At 35.7% G+C, this 24,438-nt stretch overlaps 1 protein-coding gene across 1 annotated transcript in view; it reads right to left on the bottom strand.

Moving 5' to 3' along the window:
* The window catches only part of HFM1 (helicase for meiosis 1), a 43,092-nt gene extending 22,963 nt beyond the window's left edge, over nucleotides 1–20,129 (bottom strand). The window contains exons 1-17 of the mRNA XM_074832469.1: nucleotides 19,882–20,129; nucleotides 17,871–17,922; nucleotides 17,277–17,375; nucleotides 16,766–16,887; nucleotides 14,986–15,307; nucleotides 13,966–14,225; nucleotides 12,781–12,828; nucleotides 10,980–11,050; nucleotides 8,694–8,826; nucleotides 6,264–6,415; nucleotides 5,840–5,917; nucleotides 5,543–5,704; nucleotides 4,897–5,097; nucleotides 4,726–4,814; nucleotides 3,765–3,808; nucleotides 3,575–3,676; nucleotides 1,312–1,457 (exon numbers count right to left, since the gene is read on the bottom strand). Of these exons, the coding sequence (XP_074688570.1) occupies nucleotides 1,312–1,457; nucleotides 3,575–3,676; nucleotides 3,765–3,808; nucleotides 4,726–4,814; nucleotides 4,897–5,097; nucleotides 5,543–5,704; nucleotides 5,840–5,917; nucleotides 6,264–6,415; nucleotides 8,694–8,826; nucleotides 10,980–11,050; nucleotides 12,781–12,828; nucleotides 13,966–14,225; nucleotides 14,986–15,307; nucleotides 16,766–16,887; nucleotides 17,277–17,347 (2,001 nt within the window). The 5' untranslated portion in view covers nucleotides 17,348–17,375; nucleotides 17,871–17,922; nucleotides 19,882–20,129. The remainder of the gene's footprint in view (nucleotides 1–1,311; nucleotides 1,458–3,574; nucleotides 3,677–3,764; nucleotides 3,809–4,725; nucleotides 4,815–4,896; nucleotides 5,098–5,542; nucleotides 5,705–5,839; nucleotides 5,918–6,263; nucleotides 6,416–8,693; nucleotides 8,827–10,979; nucleotides 11,051–12,780; nucleotides 12,829–13,965; nucleotides 14,226–14,985; nucleotides 15,308–16,765; nucleotides 16,888–17,276; nucleotides 17,376–17,870; nucleotides 17,923–19,881) is intronic.
* Between the last annotated feature and the right edge of the window lie 4,309 nt (nucleotides 20,130–24,438).

Raw genomic sequence — 24,438 nt, forward strand, 5'->3', positions numbered from 1 at the left:
TAGTAAGCAGGACTTGGGATTCCAGCCACTGATGGCAGGCAGGTCAGCACAGCAGCCTGCATGTGCTAACGTACGTGTAACAGAGACAAGTCAAGAAACAACACAAGTGTGAACTGTTATTGACCCCCTTACAAGGTCCACAGCTAAGGAAAGGATTCCTAACCACAACTATAGAAAATAATTTACTGACATGAATTCTCATGAGTAATCCCTAAACATTAGAAAGACTTGAATGAGCCATCAAGTCTTTTGCAAGTAATTTTTTATAATCTTCATCATCTACTCTCAAAGCCACCTCACTTAGATTATTTTGTTTTGTAATGGAAAAAATGCTGTTAGACTGATTTATTATTTTTGTGTATGAGAAGTTTCCTGTCTTTTGCATTTTTTAGATCAGATTAGTGTATATAATACTGAAAGGTAGATCTTCGTAAATATTTCAGGTTTTGACTCAGTAAGTTAAAGTTGTTCAGGATTCTGAGTCACAACTTTTAAAATCTTACTGAATTACAATCTCTAGCAAAAAAACCCCAATCAGTTAAGAAAGTTAGTAATATTGAAATTTTCATATTAGTTTAGATCTTAGGTCCAGATAAATACTGTCATGTACACAACATACCACAGTGGCTAATATAAGCAGCCTCTGGAGACAGATGTAGGGTAAGCTATCACCCGTATTAGGCTTTATCTGTATTTCTACAACTTAGAAGACTTAAAAGTGTAAGATTTAACATATGATTTGGAGACTTTAAAGAGATATGATTAAAATAACAATTTTTAAATCCCACTCCCCCTTCCTTTTTACAACCAAAGCAATGTCTAAACCCTTTCTAAGACATACTGTTCTTGGCAACAGCAACCTCTTGGCAAGCAAAATGAATTACAGCTCTTTGAAGGCAGTGCTTCTGACCCTCCCCCTCTGCTCCACTTCTACTCTAGAAGTTTTCTTGTTCTGATGACAACAAAAGCACATTGCTCTCTATACTATTCAATATTCCAGATTTTTTTATCATGCAATTTGTAAATTGTGTGCCAGCTTCCTCCTTTTTCTCTAATCCCCATTCATTATGTAACCCAAATGTAATCTTTAAATCTTTCTCCACAGCAAGGTGGAGCAGTATTTTTTAGTGAGCAATGCAAAACCAAACATTTCTCAATTAAGAAGTTACCCAGGAGTAATTTAACTATTAATAACAACCCTTTAAAAACCAAATGCTGCAGTAGAATTGTTGGAATTGTAGTTTTTTTGCCAAGACTAGTTTCTACTGATCTGCCTATAGATAGCATCAATATAATATAGCATTAACTTACTTGAGGCCTTCCTGCTCTCCCAATCATTTGCAGAATATCAGTTTCACTGTACTCTTGGAACACTCCTCCAACATAGTGCATTGTGGATTTTATAACCACCAGATGTGCAGGTAGATTGACTCCCATAGCTAAGGTGCTAGTAGTAACTACATCAGATTAAAGTATATTGATTGCAAGATGAACACCACTGAAACGTCTGGCAGACGTTAAACAAGCAGCAAATAAGTGACTAACTCTTAATTCATAAGAGCTCTTATTTTCTAGTGAAGTCAGTGGGCATTCTGCCCCACAAAGAATTAGACTAATACAGACATGTATTTGCATAAAAATTTTTGTATCTGATCATCAACATTAATTTATTATCAAGTATTCTTCAACAAATTACATCCCAGATATTTTTAAACATTCCTTAACATCTGGAGATAATCCAGAATCCAATCCATCTTCAATATAACACACACACACTGAAGAAATGTTATTCATATTTCTTCATAGATATTTGATTACAGCCATGACTTCATCTTGCTTTGTAGGGATCAATATCTTTAAGACATATTTTTTAAAGTCATCAGTCATTAGCATTGTTTATATCCATAGTACCAAGCCAGAATCACCACCAATACTATCATAATACTTTACCAATATGCACTCGCATACGGAAAACACCAGTCAAGTTTGTAGCAGATTATCTCACACTCATGTTTTCTAATCTTTCTCTAACAAATACATGGGGTGGCAGGAATTGAACATGGAAAGCCAGCTATACAGGCCAACTGACATTTCCAGTCCACTAGAAAAGAGTATTAATGAATTTTCCAATTCTTTTTTGAAATGAAAGGAGAACTAAAATAAGTAATCAGGTACATCAGGAAAAAAGAATCCAATCTAAACTAAAGGCATAAACACACCACTTTGTAAGAATATTTTTGTTTTTCATATCATGGTGGTATGCAAAATGGGAAATTTGTCAAAGCACAATGACCTAACCATTAAAAAGTTGCAAAGAAAGGTCACTTACCAGCGCAATCAGAGCTTCAGTCCATGTATGTGTGTGTGTATATACACATACATACACATTGTGAGTATACATACACCATTTCAAGACCAAAGAATTTTTCCCCTTGGCAGTATGTGTGAAAGGTGTGTTAAAACCTTAGCCCTATCATGCTCACAGACATATGAAGTGGAATGTGCCCCATACTCTTTCAGTTTCCCCTCAGCTGTAGAAGTGTAATTCTACTATCTCAGATGATTCTGAAATATTCATACAAACTATAATTTTCAAAGGAATGAAGTACCAATAAGCAACATTGTATTCATTCAGTGGTAGTCCATATGTACATTCACATCGTGTTCAGCCGTGGCATAGGGTCTCAACGTTATTTTTGCAAAGAGCAACTGTAGAACCACAGTTGCTTGAGATTTCAGAAATGGGACCGCAGCTGTCAAAGCCACACACAGTGAACCAGGCAGCCAAGTACAGTAGATTGCAGGGATGTAGAGACTTTTTAAATACCATGGACATTGCAACTCTAGCAGCATTGCCAGATCACAGTAAGGGTATCTACCTTAAATTTTCATAGTGAGTCATGACCATTGTACAGGAAAGAAAAGGAATCCATGAATCTTTCAGTGTTGTACATGAACCACACAGACAATTCCCCATAGGGTCTGAATCTTTTTTACAGAAGAAGAAAGCCTGGATGAGTTGAGACCATGATGTCTCAAACAGATACCTTCTCATTTCAGGTAACAGCAGATGGAATATTTCTTAGGAACCTCCCCACCAGTCAAAAAACCTTGCATGGGATTTTGAAGATAATATCCTGCCCATCTGAGAAGCACAAATGTAAAAGATTACCTTCAGGGAAGTCACTACTGCAAATGACAAACAAAGAAAACATCATGTGAACTCTGAGGAAAGACACACTAGCAGAGAGTTCCACCTCAAACAGGATGACTCAGTGGTACAAGAAGGAAATGGACATGGCCAGACCTATACAGACATATGAGGGAGGATGACCTCCATGTATGCTGAAAAGTTAAGTTCTATGGTCTTTAGTAACAGTGTGTATGTATACTCACAGGGTAAACATGCATGTGAAACACAAACACATCTTTTTTTTTTTTTTTCCCAGTAACTCCAAAGGTTATATATTATATATATACACACTATAGAATCATAAAGTAGTACCACTTCCAAACTGCAATCTTCTCAGGATACATTAACAACATTTTGACTTTCAAAGTTAAATTTACTTACAAAGTACTGGTAAGTCTCCTACAGTAAAAGCTCCTTCAATTATTTTTCTGTCCGATATCTCCATACCCGCATGATGATAAGCCACACCATACATTAAAAGATCTGATAATGAAATAATTATATCCATCCTTCACTAAGTTTACTCAAGAAAGTATTCATTCAGAGTGGAGCAGTAGAAGGTTATATTTACCTCTCAGTTTGGAATCTTTCAATGAATTTGCAGACCTCTGTAATCTATGCAACACACACACAAAAAAAGAATACTTCAAAATCACAAAACAGATTCACTAATGCAAGTGGAATATACAAAGATGCAAGTATGTTTTTAAAAAGCAAAAATAAAGCTTCACATGAAACTAGATACACAATTACCTCACTAAAGATTGTAAGGTGTATTCCTTGACATAATGTACATTTTTTACACATGTTCCCACAACTCTACTGCATTTGTGCTTTTTACGGATGTTCTTAGTTCTCAACTACATGTTAGACTATCAAAAGGGCACAGTCTTAAAGTAACTTTTAAAATGTACATTCCTTGGATATTTTCAACCACCACCTTTCCCACCTTTGCAAAGGGAACAAACTGACTCTCCAGGGCAGCTGTTGCAGCCTTTCAAACCCAGTCATCTTTCTAAATCACAACCTACAATCCAGATGTGTTGTTCAAATAAGGCAAAGATGACAATGTTTGAGGTCCAAAATCAGGAAGTAGCTTCTGTAGCTGCCATGATTAGGCAACCCTGAAGTAAATAATAATTAATATGGATGAGGGCTGTATTTATTAAAGTTATCTGATAATGCAAAGACTTCTTACGGCTTAACTTAAAAAACTAGTAAGACCATATCCAATTCAACTATGCATATGCTTAATCTTTGCACTGCAAGGCCTTATAGGGCCATCAGAATTAACATCTGTATGTTTAAAAAGCAGCTTTTAGAAACAACTTAATGTTTGTTAAAAGTACCCTAAAAATCTGAGAAGCAAATAAAACTTTCCAAGAAAAGTGCCAATTTACCAAAAAGAATGTCAACTGTGATGATGATTTTGCTGCAGACACTCTGCTAGAAACTGTATTAGCTCAACAGCTTTCTTCACAGATGTCACAGGATTACTAAAACACTCATTAAGAACTCAAATATAAAAATACCTTTGTTTCTGTTCTATACTCAGCACAAATTTTGCGTCTTTTGCAAGAACGGAAGCGGCCTGCTGTACTCCTTTTCTTGTGGCACAAAACTATAAATAAGAAAATATTTTCTTGAATCAACACTTTCAAGAAAGGAACAATTTCAAATGTGATTAAAAAAAGCTGTTGTACCACAAGCGCTGGTTTTTGTTCCGAGTATGTTTGTATAATACTAGCTATCTTGTAGTTAAGAGTTAAGTCAAATTTGAATTCTGTCTGATTGTCACTGCAAGGAAAACCAAGCACAATTTTGCGTAGCTTCACTGGTCGTTGATCCTCATCTATTTTCAGACACACAGCAGGCATCTTACTATCGGAAAGCCATTCTGCAATCTTTAGAAAAGAAGAAATAGAATGGAAATTATAAATTTCTGGGTTTAATCATGCTCTGCTTTAACTGCATCACACAATAATTAACTTAGCTTTTGTCACATGTAAACTATTAACACATTTGACATTGCTTTTATCTTCAAAATCCCAGGTGCAGTTCTGCTTTCTACAAGATCAATATAATGTGGACTGAAATCTCAAGTCTGTTGTGATTTATATTTAAGAGTCAAAAAAACACAAACAGAAGTCTAAAACTGAAGCATGTCCATACTTGGCTGATAGTTCCATATGGTTGTAGGTCATTTGTTACATTAACATCAACCTCACAGCTGTCTTCAGCTGACAGCTTCAAAATGACAACTTTGTTATCAATCTGAATTTATAACTCCAGGTAAATTTTATAAAATACAACTACATTAATTAAAATACAGTTAAAATTAACTCTTACATCTTCAGCGTTTGGGATTGTTGCAGAAACAGCTACAAATCTCAAGGGAGGAACAGTGTCATGATTCTCTGAAAGACGCCAAAGAGATGACTGAACAGTCTTCATTCGACTGACTACAACTTCTAATGTTGCACCACGGCTTTCATCCTTTATAACATGCACCTATTAGGAATTTTAGATTTGCTATATATTTCTCCAGTTACAGTCTGTACATGTGTTAAATAAACGTTACATTTTCTAAGCTTCCTTTTATCTTCAAGAACAAAACTAGTGCATATAAAACTTTAATTTTCTTACCTCATCAATGAGAAACAGCCGTACAAGATGGACTATAGAGTTGTCTCTCCATCTTCTAGTCATGCTATCCCATTTTTCCTAGGGGAAAAAAAAACCCTCAACAAAACAACAACAGAAGGTGAAAGATGTTTTAAAGGCCAACATATGCCAGAAGTAAGTACAGGCAGACATGCTTAAACTTTAATAAACCTTTACATAAAATCAGTTAAATCAATTCAAGCTAATGCCATGTATGTTTCATCTGGCACATTATTATATTACTAACTGTTCCTTATATGAACTCATATTATGCACAGCAGTGTGCGGGCAAGCATAAAGTTACTAGTTATTATTAAAAAAAGGAGCAGTCCTAGTAGCATACAATTAGTAGGCTACAAATGTCTGCTTATTCTAGGTTTTTGTAAGAATTGGGATTGAAACCTACAGGTGTAGTGATAATAATGTGAGCATGATGTATTTCAAATAAATCATCCATCACTGTATCTCCTGTCAGTTCCTTGCAGCTGAGTCCTACAGGTCCAAATTTTTCTTTCCAATCATCAAAACGCTGACTGCATAGAGCTTTTATTGGAGCCACTAAAAACAACACAAAATAATCAGTTATATCAGGAAACCCAAATCTTTGACTGTATTGCTAAAGATGCTAAATGCATACATTTTAAAGATGTCTTCTTGAATTTCATTTCCCTAATTTTCAGCTTTGCTTTCAGAAGCACAAAATTTGTAACTGGTATTATTATCCTTATTATCTTATTCCATGTGTACAGTTCATTGTTGAGCTTTGGGCTCCAGTTCTTCCCTATCAGCAATCAGAAACAGAACCCTTTAATTAAGGTTATTTATGCTCTCTCTTAATCCTGATCTCTTCCTCAATCCCACATGGAAACAATCATTCAGCTATCAAAGGTTTTCTCACAAACGGAAGAAACCACAAGAAACACATATTTTCGAATGGAAGATCATACAAATACCAACCTTTTTCCAGTTCAGAATGATTTGAGCACTCCATATTCAGAGAGAAAAGGCATTATAAACGAGAAACCATCCACAAGTGAGAGACAGAATACCAGAAGAAATCAAAATCTATCTAAACCAAATGTACAGTTAAGTGTAGTCAGGGTCATACCAAGCAGCTAACACAGCAGGTAGCAGATGCTGGTCCTCATGAGTAGACTCCTAAAACAACCTATTTCTTAATATTTTTTTTTTCCTGTGGATACATACTATACTTCTGCAGATGAGGTCAATTTCTAGAAATCAGAAGTAATCCTCTACAAAGACTGATACTAGCAACATATGCAAGTCTATACTGGATGAATAATCTATATAGAAAATGCAGTGATTTAAGTGAAAGAAATAGTATTCTACACATGATCTGAAAACAGCAGTAATAAAATAGATCTTGCAGTGGTTACATTCTAGGCTAGTTAGAGCCACTGGAATATGAACCATTTCTGCATATCTGCTGACAAGTGATCCTTAAAATGAAAGGATACAAAGAACCAGTTTCTACTTTAGAAAGAGGTGTAAAAATCTCATAAACATATCAGTGGCCTATAAAGCAGGGGAAATCACTAGCTCTAGAAAACTGATTACCAGCAAGTAACTCACAAAATTGCAAAAGTAATAATCTTTCACTCTTCAAGAATGCAAGAAGCTAGTGATTGCTCCCCAAACTTCGGTCACCAGTCCTTAGCATATGATAAAGCTACTGGGAAACAACTCTTAATTTACACAACTACTGCAAACTAATTCACATACATTGGTCCACTGATGAACCAGGTACCAGAGCACGCTCCGGCAGTGTGTAATCTGATTAACACCTCTGTTCCAATGTTTGGAAAACTGACTTGTCTCCTTCTCCATCATTGTCGAACCTGGAAAGGTCAGCAGATCTAGTACCACTAGTGGGTAACTATTTCCTTACTAAAAGTTCCAACCAGCCAGTTTGTATCAATTCTACCAAGGCAATCAAAAACATTACAGTACACTGAAATGCTCCACCTTGATCCGCTGACAGAGAAACTATAATACATGCCTGTTTATAAAAGATCTGTTTATAATACACAGTAAACTCTAAATCAACACTAGCTTTATTGTAAGAATGTGAACACATTGGAATTTTTTTAAAAAAAAGATAATTAAGCTGAAATTTCTGTAACTATAAAGATTGACCATTAATAGCAAGACTGACAAATATATCACTGTATGAATTAATTACAACTAGGACAAACCCACTAATTTAATCTGATTTACATGATATGAACTCAATTCTCCAGGAAGGAAAGAAAAAAAGTGTAATTTTGGTGACTATCTTCAAGTATTTTCATTAGTTCCTATACAGATCAATTAAACGCATGAAGATCACAGTCCTGTTGCCTCTGAACTGTTAGACAGAAAGCAACAGTTAGCATGAAACCTTGCCAGGTAAGTGAATGTTGGGAAATTTGATCATCATCTCAGAGCAACAGACGGGCATACAAAAGATACTGCATAATTTCTGGCTCTGCCACTAAGAATTGGTTTTAGTTTCCTTTGCTTCCTTCTTCTCTTTTAATGTACATCTTGCCTTCTTAGAGGACAAACTCTTTACAAGATTTTTAAAGATTTTTATTTGTATAGGCAATGCTGAACACTACAATCACACAGTGCTGTTAAATACTAGTAATAGTTACAATGGTATCACAAATAAACAAACCCTAAAATAAACAACTTTTAAAAGAATGAGGTAGGTCACATTTTTTTAACATATTTAATTTCAATACTACTAAAGCACTCACTCCAGATCTGCACATTTACAGAATGACTTTTCCTACTGCTGTCACCAAAATGTTTAAAGCTGCATAATACTTACTGTAAACAACTTTAATATTTAACCAAGGCAGTGGGGCTTCCATGAGTAATCTGGTAATAGCTAGCTCAAACATCACAGTTTTTCCAGAGCCAGTTGGAGCACAAATCACAAAATTCCTATCTGTATAAAGAAGCTAGGAAAGAATTGCAAAGTAGTAAATACAACACAGCTATCCATTGTACCTATTCATACATTCCAAAAGCATTGTCTAGGGGAAAATGACACAAGGAAGTTATTATTACATTGATGTATGTAGACTAAAAAATTTTGTATTAGATGTGAACTTTAAGTTACAGCAAAAGAAAGAACATCATCTGCTACACATATACCACAGAAACGTAAATGAGATACTGTTCATCTAAGGTTATTATGTAATGAAATTCTGCGACAAACAGAAAAACCCAGTATCTAGCCTTAGATGACATTAATACAGAATCACTGCCCAAGTCCAACTGCAACCAAACATAGTCTCGTCAGAAAGAGTTATTCTGTGCTCAAATTCATTGTGTAATTTGTTTTCCTTCTGTAATTCAATCTGCATTTAAAATTCCAACATTGTTGAATAGATACCATTTTAATAGAATGTTAAGTTTTCAACAATGACAAAAGTAGGTTTTGTATGACTATGCTTCCTTCCTTCCTTCCTCCACATTCTATCCTCCACCATCTTAGAAGCCAGATATGTCCATGTCAGGTTCCCTCACTTTCCTCTGACTGGGTTGACTCTACCCTCCTTCCTCCTCTGCAGTGTCACTCACCCATCCTCCCTCCATGCAGCATGCTCTGCGCAGCTTCATTTCCTTCCTTCCTTCCCTCCCAACTCCTCATGGATTCAACTACTCTCATTCTTTTTTACTTCTAGCTGTTAATGCTATAAAACTATTCTATCAGTGTTAGGAGCTCACAAGGATGAGCAGGAATTACCTAGAATTTGATTTATAAATAACTGTAGCAATGACTGACACTGACAGTACTGCTGAACAGTTACAAGAATTACCTGTGTTCTTCATCTACCTACGATTCCCAATTTTCCAATGCTCACAAAAATCAGTGAAGTATGAATGCTGTATGAATATAAAATTTTTCCCTGATTTCTGTTAAATAATCCTTTGTAACATTCACTGTGAATCAACCACAGAAATTCTACCAATTTGAAGGCTTACAACTCATTTCTTGGAACTGGAGAGTTGCTACAAGTTGAATTTTGCAAGCTAAATCAATTAAAAAATCCCACAAGACCATTATCTTTTTAATAAGCCGATTTCTCTTCATTTTTTAACAACATGTCACGTCATACATCAGTGATAAGCAAACCTTGTCCTTCCTGGTACCTTACAAGCAAGTTTATATTTAGGAGTACCAACACACGAGCCACTCAACAAAAAAAATTATTATTTTTTTTTTTAAACTATTGCCCTAAGAACTCTGTTTTGCAACTTTCATGAGAGTAAATCTTGATTACAGCTGGGGTCTTCCATTTTTCTAGGAACGAAGAGTCGTACAGATAATTTTACAGGCCAATATGATGTATAACTCTCATCAGAAAATAAACACAAATTTGGAAGTAAGGAAAAATACCCCAAATCTATACATAAAACTAAAAACGTAAGGAAAAAAGGTAAAAATACAGCTCCCCATATAATTTAAAAACAAGATCATTCCACTCACATAAGCACTATTTTTAAAATCTTCTCTTTATAAAACATAGTGGATAAGAAATTAAAACAAAAACATTCACAACATCAAAACTCAAAAAAACATGCCTAGAAATGTTCGTGAATGACACTGGGATTTCCCCTAGAGTTGAATAAAAATTTCAAATGCTTTGTTGAAGACTCTGCTGGAATCTGTATCTCCTCTCTGCAATACCTATAATACAATCTTTCTCAAATTAGCTGCTTTCAAAATAAGTTTCAGGTTTTAAAGAAAGAGCATAGCTGATAAAAAGGGCATGGATAAACATCACTTCTCCAAAAGGACAACCTTCTCTAAAGTTCTGCTTTTCTCAATCCTCCTGTGAAAATCATTGAAAAAAATTATTAATCTGTATGCATAAATATACATATAATTCACATCTTCACACAAATGTATTTAAAACTGAGAAAAACATTTTTAAAAGGTCTTCTGGTCTCTTTTCTCAGCTAAGCACAACCCTGCTCAAGTACTCCAGGAAGAGGTTCTAGATATATTAGTTTTCTAACTCTTTCTAAGTTCTGAATATCAAAGTATCATTTAAATTTATCTACAAAGTACTACTTGCAGCTGCAGGTAATGTTTCATACTTACATCATCCAAAGCTTTAGACTGTGCATAGTTAAAATATGGGAACTCCTTAAAAATACTTCTAAACTGGGTTGCTTGACAGCATTAAGGAATTGAAAACAATTGAGTGAATATTATAAAACTTATTTTAGAACTCTAAATGCATCTCTCTCTTGTAATTCAAATGCAAACTTAAAACACATGCAACAACCTTTCACTGATGCCGGCTTGTAAAAAAATATCAAAAAGTAACCTATTAAATGATTTAGTAGCTTCATTTAGATTCTTGGTGTGCCATATATTCCACTTCACCAAAAAAACCTACTACCTATTTGAGAGGTCTCAGGATTATACCAATAATCAGGAACCTCCTCCTTGGCATAGGCTTCATGGAATAGCATGCAATTATAGAATGTGAAACTGAAAGGGACAAAAGCTTTATTCCACACTGCTAACCAGATACAAGAGCAAGCAGAGCACTGCTGTTAGCATATCTAAAGTTGAAATGGTCATTATATTTGTAATATAACACAAATTAATTAGCATAATATTGTATATCCAGTCATAACAGTAGCAAAGAAATTCACCTACAATCTCTTAGTGCTGAAAGTGATTTTAAAGATATTTTCAATTGCTAATATTGTGTATTCTTCAGACAACCACATTCTTATCTAAAATATGAGTAAGATGAAAAACAGTATTGTTACAGTGAGTTGATCCTTGTCTGGACTTGCACTGAAGCCACACAAGCAGACTAACTGTAACCATCCGATCAGGCTGAGGATGAACACACAAGACATAACACCAACAGTAACAAGAACAATGAACTGATGAGGCCTCAGATTGATGTTACATTAGAAGACTAAATAAAGAAGAAAGTGAGCAAACCAAGAAATAAAACTAGTTAAACATAAACATTTTAAAAATAGGTGAAGATAAGCAAGTAATATTAGACTAAAGAAAAGCAGGGTTTTTTTTTAAAAGACCTCTCTAAATAAGTGATCTATTTCCAAAATGCAGAACACTGACTATCTGTAATTGGCAACATCAGAACAACCGAGTCCTTACTCATTTTGGAAATTATGACACTTCTTAAAGCTACTCACATTAATTTAAGTTGCCTAAATTTAGACACTTCCCCTTCCTATTTAACCTATCATTTGACAGGTTGCTAGAAACAAAATATTGAAATGACAGTGTAAACAAAGCAAAAAATGTTTGACAGATATAGATGGATGGTTAATTATCTTATGGGTTCAAGGCAGAGGCAAGAAGGCGGACAATTACTGTAAAATCTGCTTAAAGAATGGAAATATGCTGTATGTACACTACAACATAAATACAGATCTATAAGGAATACATGAAGTTTATTTTCTCCTGATAAAATGGGACAAAAAGTAAGATTCAGCTGTCCCAGTAAGCTTAAATACTAATTCACTTTTCCTTTATTTAAAGTGTATGGGCATATTTGTGTATATGTGTCTTTGCATATAAAATCTGTCCTGAAATTCATATTATGCAAACTAAAAATTTTACTTTTTACATTTTAAAAATAAACAGGTTTGAGAATAAAATTTGAATGTTTGAAATAAGAATAAATTTGCTTAGCAGTGAATGATCTATAAGTTGTCCTATTTTCATTCTAGTTTTGGAAGTCCAAAGGGTAAACACCCATTCATCACTTGATTCTCAGCATTACATTACAAATCAAAACTATTACAGTATAATGCATGAGTTCCTATGGCTACAAATTAAACACCTATAATTTTGTAAATGTAAAAGCATTGTAAAATCAGTAAATCAGATACTGCAAATAGAAGGATACGTATTTCTGTAACAGCCCTCAAAATTTCCAATTTTCTTCCTGCAGTTCCTAAAGAAATAAAAGCAGTTAATTTATAAAACCAGATTTGTTTTCAATCAATAACCATGAAAAATGTCTTCCTGACCCCAAGCTATGTGTTCTGTGAGGAGCTGCAAGCCTATAACAAGGGCCAGGCGATACAGAAGGAGCTGACAGGATAGGACAGAGAGGTCACAAGGTTATGATTTGAAAGGACCATCGTGGTGGCTTTTTCTGAACTCACTCCAGTTTAAGGATGCCTGTACCAGAGACTCAAAACTTGATGCAGTATCTAGAAGTGGTCTCCAAAGTGCCAAAAAGAAAGGGATAATCACTTCCCTCAAGTTCCTGGTTTTGTTCCTGTTGACAAAGCCCAGGATGTGTTCTGCAGAGCTGGCCCCAGTCAGTCCATCCCAGAGGAAACCCAGGGGTTTTTCTCCTTCCTTGGGGAAAGACTTTGCATTTGTTCCTGCTGAATGAACTTCATGAGATCCCTGGCAACCCCCTTCTCCAGGACAGATCCCTGCACTACTCCACTTGTGGCAGGCATGTGGGCAGAGTGTGACCCATTAACCACCACCCTCTGAGTCTAATCATTCAACCACCTTTTTTTTTTTTTTTACCCATGCCATTGTCCAGCCATTCCTAATGGTGTAACTTGGATACAAGAATGTTGTGGAAGACAGTGTTTCTCAACCATCCTACAATTCTATGAAAAGCCTCACTGAAATCCAAGGAAATGACTCTTCCTATTTAAAATCTATTTCTACAAAGATACAAATGCTTCACATCACAAATAAACATTCTGTTTTCAATTTCTCATTTCAAACACAGATCAGACTATTTACCACATGAAGGGACAAGGCTGCTCTTTTTCAAACTGTTTAGGGGACTGATTTAAAGTGACATTTTCAAAAAGGTTTACATGACTTAGCACTTTTGAAAATGTAACTCTTCTTCATAAATTGTTTACCCAGCTCATATTAAACAACAATGCAATTAAGTTCCATAGAATTGCAATATGTCTAGCCAAATATACCACCTTGAGCTGGTGAGAAAACATTCTTCACTCTACCTCAGATCATGGATATCCATTATTATTATTATTATTATATACCAAAGACAGGCAGTGGACTGTTTTTCTTGAAATAGAGTAATTATAATTACCTGTCGTATCCAGAAACTCCAAAGCATTGGAAAAAGATTTAATTCCATTTTTAGATGCAATGTCCCCAGCATTTACCCTATGCAGAGTGAAATCTGAGTCTTTAGTTATTGGAGCATGATGATTATTACTCCATAAACCTTCTTTTCTCACTTCTTTCATGTTTTCACTTCTATTTAAGTAAGTATCGATTTCTTTCACATCCACAGAACTATCTTTAAATTCTGTATTTTTATACGTATAACCAGACATGTTAAATAAGCTGAAAAAGATCCAGGATTTTCATTAGTTTGTTGTAATGTTGCAGTTTCTCTAATATTTGAAAAATATGTATGTTTTAGAAGCAGAAGTAGCAAGATACAACAAGAAAAGTTTGTATCTAACTTTATTTGCTCTGATACTGTGTTATCTGAAGAAAACTCCTTTCAAGATAAATTTTAACTTTACTTTCATTCTAGAAAGAACCTGAAAGAATAAACTGCCTGTCCAGATGGGCTCTGAATCCCACTAGCAGATTAACTATCAATCTCTGCATGATTAAAACCAACAGAGACATACAGATCCTGAGGAATGAGAAGAGATAGGCATAGAAGATGAGTTTATCTGTAAAACCTCTCCTCCCAGGCAGCACTGAAATTGTGTTGAGAACTGCTCAAGGTATTCCTGGTTGGGCTGACCTCTGCTCTGAAAAGCAAGTGATCTTAGCCTTCTTGCTCATTACCATGTAGACAAAGAACTCTGAAAAACTTTTGTTATCTAACAATTTATTTAAAATTAAAGCAACATACCTCATACTTACTTTTCCCATAAAAGAGGCTGAGCTCAGGCCACATTTATTTACAGTACTGAAATACTGCCAAAAGGAAACACCTTTTTTCCTTATACTAAAAAGAATTAGTGTCTGGAGCCCTGTTCAAGTACCTTCAATTGAAGGATTCAAAACTCTGCATTTAACAAATGTATCTAAAATAATAATACGATTCTGACAGCTGATAAATTAGCAGAATTGACTAGACACGTACCTTCTTCTTAGTGTTGAATGGACACTCTCATCATCACTGTTTGCTGGAAAACTGCTTAGTATTTTATTTTGTGAAAAATTTGCACCAGCTTGCTGAGAAACCCCTGTTCCTGTTTTGGATTTATCTTGGTCAGAAGAGAGAAACAATGAAACCATTTTCAGACTTTCACACCGAAAACCAATTTTCTCTCTTTCTCCTACACTTAATTGGAGCACTTCTTTTTCAGAGTCTATCCCAAAATGAACAGGTGCTGGTGATTGATCATTTACTTCCTCAGCTTTAGTCTTACATTGTTGTATAAACTTCTGGTGCTTTCTCCCTCCTACAAAACCAATAAACTATTGCATCTATTAATATTCATATTCCTATTCATAGTAATTTAATTAAATAACTTCCACACAGAATAAGCCAAATGAATATATATTATATGAACTGATACTTCTATCTTATTGCAAGAACTTTTTTATATATTTTATGACTCATGCTGATGAATGTAATGCGCCAGTTGTCAATTAAAAAGTTAGAAAAATAGGGTCACATTCTATGTTTCCTATACAAAGTAATAGAGCAAAACTATTCCTCAGAACTACAGAGTAGTTTGTAAGATAGAAACTCTTCACCCTGTCCCAGAATGATGATTTTTTTTAAAAAATGACACAATGACCAAGCCTGCAGTTCCTACTACAGAGAGCTGCAAGATAAACCCTGCAATCTCAACAGTCAAAATCATAATGAAGTCTGTGGCAGGCTGGGTTCATAGTCATCTTGGTTAATTATCACATTTTGCAGGGTTAGTTCTCAGTAGGATGTGTCCTGATCTGGCTGACCATACCAGTATTGCTGTCAGCAAAAAGAAGGCAAGAGCAGAAAAAAGCAATTGAATGCAACAAGATTACAGAGTAGCTTTATTCCACAGCCTATTAATTTCAGTGCTATCCATCTAGAAACTTAAAATTACAATGGCCTGTTCGTGACATAACCCCGACATTTCTAATTCTACAAACACCAGAAAGCTTATTTGAATGAGTAGTTCTTAATGGAATTGCTCTTGCATAAATTAGAAAAAAACCCTTCTGTCTTAACAATACAATTCCTATATAAAGAATATCATCAATCAGCACAACAGCTAAGAAATGCAGAAATCTAGTCGACAAAGATAAAGCAACCAAATTCTTTAAAATAAATTTCCTTAATGTGATCCCAAATGTCTAGATGGAAGGAATACTCCACTTAGCAGCAATCAATGGCCAGATTCAAATTTGGCCTCCTGAACAGCAATTTCAAAAAAGCCCCAAAAGAAAAGAAGAAAGTCAGGTTCATACAAACTCTCTGTTCCTTGGGTGGGAGACAGGCCACCGATCCATGTGTTGCATTATGCTCGTACAGCTGCTTCCCACTGTGTTATGATGCTTCATGGAACAATGTGGAATAGCTGAAATTTTGATCATGCTTCTTACCCTGCCCACTTCTGCACAGTAAACTTGTAGCCTGTATACTCCCGAAGAGGGCTGCTAATACCCCAAAGATATGCAAGACCATTACTCTCAACTAAAATACATTCTTTGGCTATATTTGCATACCTAGAATATTCCATATTTCACAGCATTAAAAGAGAGAGGAGAAATTAACTGTCAAGCTAATTATTTGTTAAGCCATTCAAAATGAATCTCAAATATTACAGTTTAGTGGGACTTGGCAGTGTTAGGTTTATGGTTGGACTTGATCTTAAATGTCCTTTCCAACCTAAATGATTCTATGATTCTATTCTATGATATTTTACCCAGATGAGTGTTGGTGGTATGTTCTTCCAGTTCCCTCTGTAACTCCTCTGCAGCTGGAATTTCAGCAATAGCTGGAGCAGGTGCAACACACCAAATCTTAGGCTCTTCATTTTCTAGATACCTATTTTTAACACATAAATGTAAGGTGAAAGCATTCTTTAAGCACCCTCCACAATGCCTAGCTCAAAATCACTAATCATAAATAACCTACTGTTTCTCCTGCTAAAAAATATTCTTTAATTTGTGTGATTTTTAATCACAGAAAATTTAAGAGGCAAAACTTCTGCTAACCCATATTTCTTACAGCCCTAAGATACACCTGCATCATTCAAACTTCAGTGTGCTTGGAAAAACATTTCGAAGTATGAGTTATGAACCCGGAAATTTCCAGCCCCACATTTTTATTTGTAAACAGAAAAGGAAGTTACAAAAAAATATTTGGCTGTAAAATGATTCAGAGTGTAGAAAAACTTTGAAAACAATTATATATATTTAACAATAAAGATTTACCTTTGTCTTGTATCCGGTCTTTCATAAAATAAATCATTCAATGAAAAAACCATGTCTGAAGAGTTGAACATTTTTAGATCAAATGTGAAGTCTCTTAATCTGCAAAATGCAGCACAAGGAACTGTGAAACTGAAATTACTAGAATTGAACCTGTATAAGCAATAGAAGGCTTCTTAGTTAAAGGTGCCAATGCCTAATTTCTAGATTTTTTTTTTTTTTAGAGCTCTTGCCTGCATCCTTAATTCTTTGAAGAATCTCTCTCCTGATAAAATATCGTTGCTATTACTTATGACCAAAAAATCCTGTAGGACAGCACTTTAAACAACATCATCATGACATGTCAGGAGGGAAAAAGTGGATAAGAGTGAAGATCCAGATAAAGTCTATGTTAAATTATTTCATTTCTAAGAATAATGCTAAAATTCTTTTATACAACTGCAGAAAATATATTTTCCTGTTTGTTTCCATTCTGATGGAAAAATATTTTTTATGATTTTTTTTTTAATTATTCTATTATCTAAAAAACCCAATAATTATTTTGATTTACAAGAAAATCAGACTTTTTTTTTTTTAAAACTACATGCAAATTCTTACCTGGATAATTGGAGTATGGGCCCAACTCCTTAACGTTGTTAACAGGTTTGTTCTGAAACATCAGGACCAGAGATTATTTATAAATTATTTAGCTTGTACACCAGTTTTAAAAATACTCCAGTTAATTTAAATGCTTTTCATTTAGCACCAACTCTAGGCATTAGACATATTTTCTTTATCTGTTTGTGTTGAGAATTTTCACAGCTCTTAATTTTGCTTAAGGACAGCTTTAAAGAGCAAAGATCTCACTAAAAGAATACCACAGAAAGCATTTCATGAGCCAACAATCTTAGATTCACTGAAACAAATGGTAGACTACCAAATCAACTTCAACAGAGTTTATAAAACTCTGTAAAGGCCAAATCTGGTGATAAAATAACAAAACAAAGCTATCTTCTTTATGTTCAGAAATAAACCAAAGCTGACACTTCTTTTGTACTCCAGCATCTCATTAGTAACATATGAAAAAAATCTTTTAGAGTGCTTTGCAAATAGGACTCAGGTTTACTTAATTACTGTATACTGTCAGCTGTGAATCAAAAATTTAAAAAATATTTTTCTTCCACAGAAGCTGTAAAACTTCAAATATTCCAGAGAAATGTTTCAAATTTAAAACAGAAAACATTTCACAATACCGGCAGAACATAGAGCATGTAATCAAAACTGTCTGTGAAGAAGACACAGTGAAGAAGATAGGTTTTAGAACTTCAAACAAGAAATCTGTCAGTGTCCCTTTCACACTTCTTTTCAGAGTAAGTCTGCAACACCACTTCTGCCAGTTTCTGCCACTTCCCCACCGCCAGGTTTTGCCACTTTTTTCTTCAGAGTAATAAATCTAGAATTTAGAAGTCACACCAATAAATCTAACAAAGCTGGTTAATTTTGCCACCATACTTTTGCATGCTTTTAATGTCAGTAATCTAAAGCAGGAGTTCTCAGGCTTGGGTATCAGCAGCAGCAGCAGCAAGCACTTGTAGTAGTACTACTGTCAAGTTGTTGCAATTCAAGTAGTAATTATCTGTGTTAAGTGCTTATACAACTGAAAAACCAACACTCCATCAGCTCCAAGGAGCTGCAAACACTGCACACCAGTGTGATACGGTTTTCATACCTCAGGTGGGGAATCATCAATCTACAATTACGCAACTCCCATTTAAACAAACTGGATTTATGATTCCCATCCTTAAGCAGTCTTTGTTATACACAGTATTTAATCTCCCAGGCCCTTCAGGCCTCTGCTCTCCATATGTCATTTATTCTTTGACTGGCTCTATTAATTCCAATTGCTTAATAATGTAAATAAAAATGGTCATTCTAAGAGACTGGAAAACCCTGGCACAACACTCCTTTATGCAGTTCTGTATTCATCCACCTGCTTGCTAGCTGTCAGCTGGGATATCCCCCTCAAAATCCCCAGCCAATAGTGAAAAGGCTCTCAGACTTTTAAAGTAAGAAGAAGATACAAATAAAAGGGCAAAACATGTCTCCAAGACAGACAGATATCGAAGTGTCTTTTCCATACTATCAGTGTTTTTTGATAGCTCAGGGAAAATGTATATGCAAGATGGCAGAACGAGCGAGATGATTAGGTTCTGCAGGAACAGCACAGACCACTGATTCACACAAAGAGATGCGTGCCTACTCCTGTAAGCAAAGACCTCTCATGTATCTGCTTTAAGGAACCACAGACACTGCAGGCCACAAGGGGGTCTGCTCCGTTTTGAACGCCCTTTGCTTTTCGCCTCCCTCCCAAAACCGAATTCTTTCCTCAGACCTCAGTATTTCACCTCAGTGCTCTCTCCAGGCGGCCCAGAGCGAAGGTCGCAACTTTCAGCAGTGCCGACCCAAACAAACTGCAACTGCTCGCTCCCAGCGGTGGACCAGGGGGCATCCCCACCTCACAGCGCTCCCTCCACGTTCCTGCGAGCCCATAAACACCCCCTCACAGTCAGGCTCCCTCTCCCGCCCTCCTCCCTCGACTGAGGAAGGGAATCCGGGCACAGCCGCTCACCACTTCACCAAGGCGCCTCCCGCCACCACCGCGCAAAATGGCGGCAACCGAGGGGCCAGGGCGGTGCCGGAGCGCCGCGCGGTCAGTGTTCCTCAGTCGGGCCGGCAGACCGAGCGGGTAGCGGCCATTTCCTCGCACCGCCCCAGGCCATGGCCGCCCCCCCAGAGCTTGCGGGAGCTGGCGGGCTCTGGCTCTCTTGCGCCGCGGCGGGGGTGCGGGCTGCCGCTGCACGAAATGGAGGGCGCGGGCCCGCTCCCCGACGGCTGCCTTTCCTCGGAGGCGCGGCCCGGCCGTGACATGACGGGTGGTTACTAAACCACCTACACTCACAAATCCTGAAACCAATGGGAGAGGAAGGGGCTAAATTCTCCTTAAAACGGTAAAAAAGGAACGTGGAGAGACTCCCCTGGTGCCAGATTTAGAGCTTGTCCAAACGTGGATTCATTGGGAATTACTCCCTCTCATGAAAAGTCTTTGGTATAAACTTAGAAAAGGTGGCCGATTCCTGTGCCATACGACTCTGTTATCAAAAGGATTCCTACAAGAAGAAGTACATATGCTGAAAATATTGATCCTTAAAATATTTTCTAGTAGAATTTTAATTTTTTTTTTTTAATTATTGCTGCTGAACTAGAGCAACAAAGCTGCCTCAAACAATTTGTATGATTTGAAATAATACAATGTATTTCTAAAATGCAGAAGTAGATTGCTGGGTTTTTTTTCACAGAAATACTGCAACTTATAATTCTGGACTTGCCATTAGAGCATAGCTTTTGAACTAGTAAATTCAAAATAAATTGCAGAACTGTCTCAAAGACTAAATTTTAAGCTGGTTCAAAGCTTCATGCCATTCAACAAATACTATAGAGGCAGCTACTGTAAATATGTATTTCCTCATACATAAATAGATGAAAAGGAGACAAGATTTTCTCAAATATTGATTGATTTTAACATAAATAATTTTCATTTCATCAACTTTTTTGTTTTTCTTTCTTGAAAATATTAATTTTTAACTTTCCATTTCAAATTCTTAGACGTTGTAGGTTTATATAATGTAAGTGTGTTCTCTCAGACTGTGCAAGCCCAGGTCAATGCAATAAAGATTATGCTCATTTTTACAATTCTGTGTATATGTGGTCTTTCCTTTATTATTCTTACCTTAAAAAGACTCACATCAGAACTGTGTCAGATTACAGTGTTCCAAAATTTGCACCACATGTTTGGATGCTTTAATCCACCTCCCCATCTAATTACTGGGCAGACAGCCAAGGGAAAGCAACACTTCATTCCTACTTCCAACATGACAGGATCTTGGCCAGCACAGAATAACAAAAGATTTTGTGATAAAGAGCTTAGAATACAATCAGGATTGCTAATGAACCCATTGTCTGAAATTAAATTCTGAAGCCACCAATATTATTCAGTATTTTGAATAAAAGTGGGAAAATATTTGTGTTTATAAGCATACAATAAGCATTCATTTTGTGCTTATAATAAATTCTGAAACCAGAAAGCATTTTTACTTCTTGCTATTAAAGAATGCCTTCTTCGATTCTGGCCCCAGGCAAGTTTCCATCTTAGTTCACAACATCTGCTTTTAGCTGACCAGGCTTTAAAGTTTAAAGCCATAATACAAACAGTTCGTTTTTTAAAGCTATTTTTTCTTCGATTCCCATCCCTAGGTGACATCTCCCTCAACACACACACAAATCACATAAAATATATAGCAAAGCAGTCTCTCAACTGCTCTGAGACAGTTTAATTTTTGATTTTCCCCAAGCCTAACATCTGATCTGCCATATGTTTTGAGTCTTTTCAGCTCATGGAGATCACATACTAAGTCATAAACCTACATGTTCTGGAGCAACGTAACTAGAAAATCGTGAACACCAGACATTGGTCAGTGATCCATATGATAACAGAATAATACTCATACTTACTAAACACAAAGCTGTTAGAAGATTCCGTTTTCTCCAGAACTTACAAATTGAACAAATTGGCTACAAACAAATTAAATGCAGAAAAGTATCAAGACATAAATAGGCTGACAATCATCACCATTTCTCTCTCAGTTTCCTTTGCTTGGCTTTATCCACAGTTTCATAGACATGACAAAACCATTGGACTCTAAAGTGCCCTATCTTGTAACAGAAATCACTATGAAATATTGGAACGTTTTAAAATCACAGGCAACTCCTGAATTGTATGATTTTTACCACATGCTTGAGATGGTTGCAACGATTAATTTATTAAAGAAATTGTAAGATTCAAGAATTAAAAAAAATATTTGCAGCTGTAACCTTTTCCAGTCAAAATTGGGAAATAAAAATACAAGAAAACCAAAGTTACCTAGATGAGGAAAAGGGAAGTTTTTTCCATTTTATCCTGTTAGCCAAAACTTACAAATGTGGGCCTGATGTTACACCACCCTCGCAAAAACTTAAAGCAGGTGAATAACTTGATTTGTGGCAGCTGAAATTACTCATGTGCATAAGTGTTTGCAAGATTGGGTCTTAAGAGAGCTAAACACAGCTCCCGTTGGGAAGTGGCAATACTGCTCTGCATGTCTGCTGGAGGGGATCTCCCAGACCTGATACAAGGCACTGCTCCCCAGAGCTGTAGCAGGCAGCCTGCTCTTGCTGTGCTCCTTACATATGCTTCCCCAGGAAGTTTAGATCTTGAACTTCGATTTTTATGTGGCTAAAGTAAAATATTTTTAATGCTATCTTTTTCCATGGTGAGGTGGGGAGAGCGTTTTTCTCAGTACTTTTTAACCTTTGTTTCCTTTTTCAGTTTCTTACTCATACATTTTTTCTTTTAAGAGATGAACTCTTCCCGCTGAACCCCTCAAGCATAGACTAACCATCAAGAACCATTTTCATTATGTATAGTATTAGCATCTTTCTTCAAATTAACAAAATAAGCACATTTTACATTCACAACTCCACCCTGAACAAATCTCATCATGTACAAACACATTACTTTGTCACATACTATTTAGAGACATCAGAAATTTTGCATATAGGCAAATGAGATTGTATTATTGAGTATATATTTTAGATTTAGTATAGATTTTATTGTTCACATAGCTGATACTTTTTAATTTTTGTATATTTAAATCATAGGCTCAGTTGATAAAAATGAGACGTATGCAGAAGGAAAGAAAATGAGATTAATGCCATGGTGATAACTGCTCTTTTGGAGTGTACCTCCTAAGAGGCAAGTCATTGCTGCTTCCCTTAAAAGCATAATGAATGTCCCGTTGATACAGTGCCCATGGAGTCTGCTTTTGAATAAATGACAAATAAACCTGAAAGTTATATCTGCAACCACTGTTTTGGAAAATAACTAACTTGGCTATTTTCATCTTGTCAGTTCCAACAATGTACTTTAAGGGAGGAAAGGAATGAATGTTTTTTAAGCTAGAGCTATTTTGTTGAAGTCAGATCTCAGCAGAAGTATAAGGTACAACAAAATGCTATTTTCTTGCTCTAAATTAATACAAATTGATGATATTTACTACTATGCAATGGCTAACATCTGGATTCCAGATCCTCTGATAGTTCATTCACTTTGACAAGATTTCCTGTCAACATAATTTCTTGCTTTGGATTGGAAACTGTAATTCTGTCATTGAGAAAAATGTTTCAGAAACTCGTGAAAAGGAATACATTTGTAGACTTCTTTTTATTAGATAAGTGTATTATAACATCTATAGATTTTTCTTAGAATCATTTTCTCATTTGTAAGAAATATAAACAGTTCTAAAAAAAATTAAAGTTTTGAATTAGTCCCAGTTCTGCAGTGAGCTTTGTGCAGGAACAGAGAACTTAAGTGATAATGTTTTCTTGTTGTAGTGTGAGCTTATTCATCATTTCATCAAACTAGTTCCCTGGAGACAATAATAGTCTTTTTCTGCACATGTTTTGAAGTAACATGCACTGTTTATGAACTTCATTTTGAGTACAGTTCTGGCAATTTAAAAAAAATTTACTCATAGTAGTCTTCATGCATCACTGAATAAATATATATCCAGAATGTTCATCTTCCAAATCCTCAGTTCTACAAATATTCATCAGTAATACTTACAGACCAGTTGACTTAAAGTTAGGATTGTAAGTGAAAGCCTGATAACTTGCTGCTGCTCATTAAACCAGCAAGAAAATAGATTATGGAAAGAAAGGTCCATAGAATAAATCAGGAAATATAATTCTCAGGAAAAGGGATGTTTCTTATCTTGGAAAAGGTGCTTATACAGAAATCTTAATATGCCTGAAGTAATTATTCACAATCAAGGGACAGAAGAAAGTTTGTGAGTTTTGAAAATATGGGTCTGATAAAAGGTGAATTTTTAGAATATATTATGTTTTACACCTAGAATTTTCATTCACTGAGAGAGCTTGTCTCTTGAAATGTTTTTTATTTTGGCAGACAATGGTTTGAGGAGAGGACAAGAGGTAAGGAGACCTTGATTCTTTGTGTGACATATAGATGTTAAGTGGCCATGATGTGTGATTCTTCCTCAGGAGAATTTATTTTCTTCTTTAGGAAAAAGAA

Source organism: Strix aluco, chromosome 8, assembly GCF_031877795.1.
Source record: "Strix aluco isolate bStrAlu1 chromosome 8, bStrAlu1.hap1, whole genome shotgun sequence".
In the NCBI taxonomy this organism is placed as follows: Eukaryota; Metazoa; Chordata; class Aves; order Strigiformes; family Strigidae; genus Strix; species Strix aluco.